At 39.5% G+C, this 9,545-nt stretch overlaps 1 protein-coding gene across 2 annotated transcripts in view; it reads left to right on the top strand.

The window, feature by feature from the left end:
• The first annotated feature begins 1,705 nt into the window (after nucleotides 1-1,705).
• The window catches only part of smarca1 (SNF2 related chromatin remodeling ATPase 1), a 34,787-nt gene continuing 26,947 nt past the window's right edge, over nucleotides 1,706-9,545 (top strand). Inside the window, exons 1-4 of one of the 2 annotated variants that reach the window (XM_030792730.1) lie at nucleotides 1,706-1,817; nucleotides 3,177-3,263; nucleotides 5,268-5,434; nucleotides 6,873-6,973. In XM_030792730.1, coding sequence (XP_030648590.1) covers nucleotides 1,761-1,817; nucleotides 3,177-3,263; nucleotides 5,268-5,434; nucleotides 6,873-6,973 — 412 coding nt within the window. In that variant the 5' untranslated portion in view covers nucleotides 1,706-1,760. The remainder of the gene's footprint in view (nucleotides 1,818-3,176; nucleotides 3,264-5,267; nucleotides 5,435-6,872; nucleotides 6,974-9,545) is intronic. The other variant, XM_030792731.1, reaches the window with a different exon arrangement.

The following is a 9,545-nucleotide window of genomic DNA, read 5'->3' as shown; positions in this document are numbered from 1 at the left end:
GATAAACGGTTTCTACCAGCAGTAGAAAAGTACACCCCTCCCCTGCCGTGTGACGCAGGTGTACCCTCGGTCTGTTTGTAGGTGTGACACCATGGCTGATCACCATCCTTCTTCTCCGTAAGCGGTTCACACAAAACCCAGCTCCTTTCAGTCTGCCCTTCCCATCTCAACTCCCTCACTCTGTACAGAGAGAGACAATGATGAGATAACCATGAGAGAGAGAGAGAGAGAGAGAGAGAGAGAGAGTCGCTTGTACAATTTAAACAGCTCGTAGTTGCTACCGAAATCTAGAAATTTCATTTTTGGCAGATAAATTCACTAAATGTTTGGAGATTAACTGTGACATTAATTCAGAGACACAACCACATATTAGACACAGGGCGTTTTTAGTCTGCTAATCAGTAACATGCATTTGAATTTTCTGGGGCCAGTTCTTGATAATATGAAAATGGGGGGACTGTCTGTGTCCTGGGTGATGGCAGTGATGCACAGTGTTCCCACGGAAACAGGAAACATTCTACCTCAGCTCAGCTGTAAGAGCTCAGAGTCTGTTAAATAACTCCACTGTTTTTCTTATTATGTAGAATCACAGAAGTGATTTCTATCTATCTATCTATCTATCTATCTATCTATCTATCTATCCATCCATCCATCCATCCATCTATCTATCTATCTATCTATCTATCTATCTATCTATCTATCTATCTATCTATCTATCTATCTATCTATCTATCCATCTATCCATCCATCTATCTATCTATCTATCTATCTATCTATCTATCTATCTATCTATCTGTCTTTCTATCCATCTATCCATCCATCTATCCATCAATCCATCTTGACTTCTGAAATATCCAGGTTAGCTCCATCTCAAGACCGAATCTAGCTCACTCTTTTGTGTTTGGAGATGAACATTTGAATATGAATTCACCAACATCTTCATACACATCAGTCACAATAAATAAATAAATAGAAAAAACGAAAGCAACACCTGGACATCTAGTTTTCAGTGATGCTGATGTGTTATTATATTATAATAGCAATAATTATAATTATTATTATAAAGTATTGTAATTATTACATTTTAAGGAGTTCGGACACGTAGTAAATATTTGCTGCTGGCATTGTTCTGTCATGGTTGCTTTATTTACAAAAATATTAACAAAAGACAAAAAAAAAGATCTAGATAGAAATCAGAGGTGTATCAGACGCGTAAACGATTTTCACCAAAAACTAAGCAAATATCGCCCTCTTGTGGTTTTAAGCTAGCGTTGCAGTTTAGATTTGAAATGTGAAAGTAAGACTAATAGTGGCTCATCTGCCCCTAAAAGTGCTCCCAGGATGTTTCATTTTTTATACAGCTGTTCATACTACTATACTGAATATAATTATTATTAAATAAAACTGTGATGTCTAAAAATGTAGTATGGTGTTATGCGAGGAGCGCTCTACAGTTTCATGTGCGATTAAGTTATTATCCTCTGTTATCCTCTCTTTATCCGTACAAATTATGTAGACTAGTCACCAACTATTACTTCGATTTATATAGGAAAGGCTCTTTTTTTTTTTTTTTAGAAATTCAGCGTGTTTCTTCCACATCGCGAGAATTGCACGTAACATCGCGAGATGTTTTATTTAATGTAGAAAGGGGGCGTATGCCTGGCATGGACTGTCTGATAATGACGTAGATGCTTAATTTGTGCTTTATAACTTACTGTCTGATCACAAATAACTCATAAACATCTCTGCGCGTTGCCAAAATGTCAGACGAAGAGGTGCCGTCCACATCCCGAGATCCTGACCCCGAACCGGACGAGGTAAAGAGAGCGAACGCCTGCATGCTGTTTGCAGTCTGCCACATTAAAAAACAGGGTGCAGAAGTTTGCTGTTTTCGTGCATTTGGGGGAATATGGCGGGAAGGCGGAGCTGACATCTGCATAGCTACAGATGTTAGACTAGCCACAATGCCGTTGCCTCCTGAATCATTAAACGTGAATATTAGACACTGAGGTGAACTGTATATGAGCTGAAACGTAACCACCGCACGTAGTTCAGATAAATAACACACTGTCGCGGGTTCGTCTGCCCGTCTGACATACTTAAAGTGAAAGGCGTCTCTAGTGCTGGTGAGTGTGCAGCGACAGTCAACCATTTACTCTCAGTTTATCAGCCAATCGTCCTCACTGCGCCTAATGCTCCTTTCCAACTGCATCACCAACTTTACTTCTAAAGCATCTGTCCAGCAAGCGCAAAACTAATTAGTAAGATGTTTTCGCCATATCGCTTACAATTTTAAAATTCGTGTGACAGCCGGTGACCCGGAATAATCCAATGACATGGTTAATTTCCCTGGAAAACAGCCCGTTGGAACACAATTGACTCGTTATGTCAGGTAGCTTTCTGACGAAAAAAGACAATTTTACAGTCAGTTACTTAGAGACAGCAAGATCAATGCGTCTCCCCCAGCATTTCCCAGTAGGCTAAATTACAGTTCGGCAAAGTTTTGCTAAAGCCGAAGCAGGAAAACATTCCAGCAGCCTTTTAGGAGATGATATTCTAACCGCTTTCATTCGTTTTGGGAAGGTAAGGTTTTTTCCACCCACCCACAGAGCAAAGCAAGAATTTGGTCACCACTGAAGCAGGAGTACAATAGCCTTGGTCATATCTGTATTCTGTATGTCCAGTTAATCCCGTTAATCCAAAAAACAGATTCAGTTTTCTTCACTGCGGTGCTATCGTGTGTTATGTTTGAACGGTAAAAATTGTCATAATATTGGCAGCGTATTTTTTTTGATCTTCAGTAGCTTTATCCATTTTCTCAAATAATCATTCAACGCAATTTCCTACACATTTATTGTAAAATTAGAAAGTATGATATTTGACGGACTGTATGTATCTTAAAAATGTTAAATTTACAAACCTACTAAATTCTTATTTGTCTTTTCAGACTTGAGTGATTACAGGAACGTTTGAATTATAATACATGGGCTCTCAGAATATTACATTCATTGAACCAGAAGTATGACTGTGGAATGGGGGGAATATTGAGATTATAGAATTTTCCTCTTCCATTTTTCTGATTAAGACACTCATATGACTATACAGTATCACTACAGTAAGTGAATTTTGACTCTCTCTCTCTCTCTCTCTCTCTCCCTCTCTCTCTGTGCATGTAGGAGGAGGACCCTCCATTCTTGCTGAAGCCCCCTCCTAAACCTGCCATGAAAGAGGGAACAGTGGACCCTGAATATGAAGAGAAAAGAGTGAGTATTCACCACATATCTCACCACACCCACAGAGAGGTAATTATAAAATAATGCGACCTTTATAACGGTCAACCAGTCAGATTATTTATGTTACAGTCAATCATTCAGATTATTTATGTTACAGTCAATCATTCAGATTATTTATGTTACAGTCAACCAGTCAGATTATTTATGTTACAGTCAATCATTCAGATTATTTATGTTACAGTCAACCAGTCAGATTATTTATGTTACAGTCAATCATTCAGATTATTTATGTTACAGTCAACCAGTCAGATTATTTATGTTACAGTCAATCATTCAGATTATTTATGTTACAGTCAACCAGTCAGATTATTGATGTTACAGTCAACCAGTCAGATTATTTATGTTACAGTCAATCATTCAGATTATTTATGTTACAGTCATCCAGTCAGATTATTGATGTTACAGTCAACCAGTCAGATTATTTATGTTACAGTCAATCATTCAGATTATTTATGTTACAGTCAACCAGTCAGATTATTTATGTTACAGTCAATCATTCAGATTATTTATGTTACAGTCAATCATTCAGATTATTTATGTTACAGTCAACCAGTCAGATTATTTATGTTACAGTCAATCATTCAGATTATTTATGTTACAGTCATCCAGTCAGATTATTTATGTTACAGTCAACCAGTCAGATTATTGATGTTACAGTCAACCAGTCAGATTATTTATGTTACAGTCAATCATTCAGATTATTTATGTTACAGTCATCCAGTCAGATTATTTATGTTACAGTCAACCAGTCAGATTATTGATGTTACAGTCAACCAGTCAGATTATTTATGTTACAGTCAATCATTCACATTATTTATGTTACAGTCATCATACACTTTACATTAGAGTCTGTCAGTTAGATTATACATTGTATATTACAGTCAATCAATTCATACAATTACATTGCTCGGTTATATTATACATTTGGAGTCAGTCAATTAGATGGTACACTATACAGAGTTAGATTAAATGCTGTATATTAATCAGTTAGATTATGGACTTCAGAACATTAGAGTCAATCTAGTTAAATTACACTGTACATTACAGTCAATCAATCAGATTGTACACAGTTCATTACAGTTCACCACAGATTAACAGGCCTCTCTGTGATAAGCCTGCGGGTTGTATGGTTTTTCTGTTGTCATTGTGATATGAATTTGCACGATGGACACATAGCAAAGGTTGGAAGCATAAAGCTGGAAAGACAGCAGGCGGCGGATTAGCTCCACTCTTAACACGACTGTTCACAAACACAAGGTGTGTGTGCACAATGCAGAGAGTAGTGGTGACAGCCAAATTTACTCTTTTCTGGTGTTAAATAAACTTGAAAAAAATGGGAAATTATTTTGATTTCATAACACAGCAAAAACAGTCTCTTCATTTTCAAGGTCTATACTTGTGGGATATAAAATCAGAGATGCTGAAATTGTACACCTTTATTTTTATTGCATCTCTCATCACCATTGCAATATCCAACCAGTTTATCACTCACACCACACACTGTCTTCATATTGTGCAGCTCTGGTTTCAGTCTGGAATTTTTAAAAAAAAACATTTTGGCTTCAGAAAGTCTATGTGATTTTTTTTAAATATTCGTTTCTGTTTGAAGTTATTGGGGCAGCAGGTTACAGCTGTCACTGAATAGATTTCCTAAGTCCAGTTCTGCCTCCTTTGGTCACCAGCTGATAATTAGAGTGTGATTTTTCCCCTTGAATAGGTGTGTGGACTCCTCAATTTATTAGACACCATGGTGCTGGGCTAATATGAAAACCAGGATTTCAGCCTTCCAGAGCTGGATCTGGTTTAGGGAGGAGTTTTTGTTCTTTGAGAGTAAAAGAGAATGTGGCACATAAGTGCAGAGAACAGATGCTGGTCTTTAGAACCGTCCTGGCTCTCACCACCCCACAGATCCACTCCACAAGCCTTAACGTGACTCGTCTGTTTCTCCTTCTGTTCTGAACTGTGTTCTTTTAGAGAGCAGACCGCGCCAACAGGTTTGAGTTTCTCCTCAAACAGACAGAACTGTTTGCCCACTTCATCCAGCCGGCATCGCAGAAGTCCCCAACCTCACCCCTGAAGATGCGGGTGGGGAGACCCCGTGTGAAGCAAGATGAGAAGCAAAATCTTCTGTCTGTTGGAGAGTGAGTCACTCTGTTCAAGCCGACACTTTTATTCATCTTAACATGTATCTGATGACTGGTGGTATTTTGTTTTACTTTATCATATATATATGACTCTTTTATTTCTCTTTTTATGTCCTCCTCTGTGTAATATTGATAGTATTGTCACTAGAGTCCGACCGATAAATCGCCGTGCTGATATTATTGCCGATATGAGCTAATTGCAGATAAATCGGTATTGGCGTTTATGAGGGCGGACAAATGACAATTAAAAAAGAAACAGAGAGACAGAAGATGGATCCTTCAGCCATGTTATGCCATTCATGTCAGCCGTGTGTGGTTTTACTGCAGTAACGTGAAAGCCGGTACAGTCAGTCAAACATCAGAATTACGTTGAACGGTAGTTGAGTGGTGTAGACTAAGCTGTTGACAAACTTGACTGTAGGTTTATTTATGAAACAGTGCGGCAGTTCTAGCCAGTAAACAAACAACGGTCCTGTCATTTCTCCCTCGTCACTTCTAAAAATTCTCTGGAAACATCGCTTACAGCAGCTTATATTGCTGTCCACTGCTAAATTAGGTTACCCACAAAGCTAGCTAATGGTGTGTTTATCGGTGAAAGACCGCTAATGTTAATGAGAGATCAAACTGTAGCGTTGAATTTATTCTGCCTAAATGAAGCGATGATAAATATATGTGTAGTTACAGTCGGTGCATTGGAAATGATTAAACCAGAAGGGACATGTAAAAAACAAGTTTATTTTTTAAACTGCGTTATGCCATGTTATCTTGGTGAGGACTCTTAAATAACTTCACATAACAAATGTTAGGGAAAATCTTTGTTTATGTTATGTGTTTCTGATCATTGCTATTATCGGATTCTTAAATCCTCAGGTATCGAAATCGGTATCGGTCTGGCTCTAATGGTTACTGTAATAGTAACAATATTATAGTAGCGTCGACATAAGCCACAGTTTAGTGTTCTGAACACATTTTGCATTAACGATATTTTGGTCATGGTTTTGTTTCACTGGAAACATGACTTTAGTTTGTTTGTAAAAACATCACAGCCTGGTTTTAGTGGGTGTGAATTGTTAGTCCTGTGAATTGTGTCGTCCACAGTGTAATATAGTTTTATTCATGTTTATCGTTATTTGAATTTTCAAGTGCCTTAAAAGAAAATGTCCTGTGTGTTTTTATTCAACTCGCGAAGACAGATCATGTACTGAATGTTATTTCAAAACCTTCTGGATCATTTCAGTTCAGCCAGTCAGAAGCAGTCACTGTGTCAGCAAGAAAATGCACTTTTCATGTTCACTTTTTCTTTTGGACCACTGTACTGATGACACACTTCAGTCATGCATTCTGTGTTCAAACCTTGGAATTTTGAGATGTTGAGTTGTTTCTGTGTCGTTTCAATTAATGCTCCCCTGTTTGTTTGTGCTTTTTGTTGCCGTAGTAACCGGCATCGTCGGACGGAACAGGAGGAAGATGAAGAGTTACTGTCAGAGAGCAGGAAGGCAGCTAACGTCCTCGTCCGATTCGAAGAGTCGCCTTCCTGTAAGGGTTACATTTTACTCTGTTTTTGCTTTCCAGTATTATTTGTCAAAGGGATGCACCGAATCCAAGATTAGGTTTCAGATATGGATGAATAATCTCGTTTTTGAAGGGGTTCGGATTCAGCCGAACTCTCTACCGTTTTATCGACCGAACCGAACCCTACGCACCTCGACATAATGAGAGTGGACGCAAGTGATGGGGCGAAGCTGTTTTCATTTGGCGGTCCAGTAATATAGCCGTACAGTAAAAATGGACGTCACAACCAAAAAAAAGTATTGTGTGGCAGTATTTCAGGTCAAGAGAAGGCAATTCAGTACCTGTGCCCACCGCCGACCTCTGTGCCCACCGCCGACCTCTGTGCCCAGTGAGAGACCGTTCAGTACCGCAGGGGGCATTCGCTCTGACAGTCGCAACCCACTGTCACCATTAAATACCGAGCAGCTTATTTTCCTCAAAGGAAACGCTCATTTCATGTGTTAGATGGACGATAGTGTTAAGGTTTTGAGATCTGAACGATTTGTCTTGGGACAAAGTTTTCAGTTAATGTTTCTTTCAGTACTGTACCTAATGTTTTTGTATGAGTGAAGAGAGCATGTATCCTGTAGTTAATGATGACTTTACTTTCAACCTGAAACATTATTGCATTACTGCATGTATGTGTGATTATTTATTCTGCGGTTGTTCTTGGTGTTTACTGCATGTATGTGTGATTATTTATTCTGCGGTTGTTCTTGGTGTTTACTGCATGTATGTGTGATTATTTATTCTGCGGTTGTTCTTGGTGTTTACTGCATGTATGTGTGTGTATCTGAAATGGGATCCGGTGCTCTGTTTCGGATTTGGCTGAATCTTAAACGCTGGATTCAGTAGTTGGCTGAACCCTAAAAATCAAGATTTGGTGCATCTCTAAATATTAATGATCTCATTTAAATATTATTATTGACCATTACAGGGTTAATTCACTTATTAATTAAAATTGTAGTCGTGTGTTATTACCTGTGATTTGTATTCAGTTCACACTTAAAGTGAATTTACTCTGTTTCAGATTTGTCTTTATTATTGGCTTTAAGAACTGTTTCATTCAGTCCATTTCTGTTTCACTTTAGCAGACACAAAGCCTCATGGTGTATTGTTGATTATTGCTTTGTTTTATACTCTTCTCTTGCTGCATTTTGAGCCAGAAAAGTTATGGCTGTTTTATGACTTTGGATCAGTTAATTCTTACTCCTGCAGATTGGGTTTAACGTAGTGGATTTCAGCAATAAGCAAAGTTTTCTCAGATTAACAAGTACATTATCTACAAGTACAACTACATTATCTACAACCTACAAGTTGTTTTTAGTAGACAGTGATTTTTCATGCCCTTGTTGTGCACATGTGCTTGGTAAGACAGTGATGTTTAGGGTGTGTGGTGGGTAAGACAGTGACGTGTAGGGTGTGTGGTTGGTAAGACAGTGATGTGTAGGGTGTGTGGTTGGTAAGACAGTGACGTGTAGGGTGTATGGTTGTAAGACAGTGACGTGTAGGGTGTGTGTGGTTGGTAAGACAGTGATGTGTAGGGTGTGTGGTTGGTAAGACAGTGATGTGTAGGGTGTGTGGTGGGTAAGACAGTGATGTGTAGGGTGTATGGTTGTAAGACAGTGATGTGTAGGGTGTGTGGTGGGTAAGAGTGATGTGTAGGGTGTGTGGTTGGTAAGACAGTGATGTGTAGGGTGTGTGGTGGGTAAGACAGTGATGTTTAGGGTGTGTGGTTGGTAAGACAGTGATGTGTAGGGTGTGTGGTTGTAAGACAGTGATGTGTAGGGTGTGTGGTGGGTAAGACAGTGACGTGTAGGGTGTATGGTTGGTAAGACAGTGATGTTTAGGGTGTGTGGTTGGTAAGACAGTGATGTTTAGGGTGTGTGGTGGGTAAGACAGTGACGTGTAGGGTGTGTGGTTGGTAAGACAGTGACGTGTAGGGTGTGTGGTTGTAAGACAGTGATGTGTAGGGTGTGTGGTGGGTAAGACAGTGACGTGTAGGGTGTGTGGTTGGTAAGACAGTGATGTGTAGGGTGTGTGGTTGGTAAGACAGTGATGTGTAGGGTGTGTGGTTGTAAGACAGTGATGTGTAGGGTGTGTGTGGTTGGTAAGACAGTGATGTGTAGGGTGTGTGGTGGGTAAGACAGTGACGTGTAGGGTGTGTGGTTGGTAAGACAGTGATGTGTAGGGTGTGTGGTTGGTAAGACAGTGATGTGTAGGGTGTGTGGTTGTAAGACAGTGATGTGTAGGGTGTGTGTGGTTGGTAAGACAGTGATGTGTAGGGTGTGTGGTGGGTAAGACAGTGACGTGTAGGGTGTGTGGTTGGTAAGACAGTGATGTGTAGGGTGTGTGGTTGGTAAGACAGTGATGTGTAGGGTGTGTGGTTGGTAAGACAGTGACGTGTAGGGTGTGTGTGGTTGGTAAGACAGTGACGTGTAGGGTGTGTGGTTGTAAGACAGTGACGTGTAGGTAGTGTGGTTGGTAAGACAGTGATGTTTAGGGTGTATGCTTGGTAAGACAGTGATGTGTAGGGTGTGTGGTGGGTAAGACAGTG

This window comes from Chanos chanos, chromosome 15 (assembly GCF_902362185.1).
Source record: "Chanos chanos chromosome 15, fChaCha1.1, whole genome shotgun sequence".
NCBI classification, from domain to species: domain Eukaryota; kingdom Metazoa; phylum Chordata; class Actinopteri; order Gonorynchiformes; family Chanidae; genus Chanos; species Chanos chanos.
The sequence above is the reverse complement of the archived record's forward strand: the minus strand, read 5'-3'. Positions and strand labels throughout refer to the sequence as shown.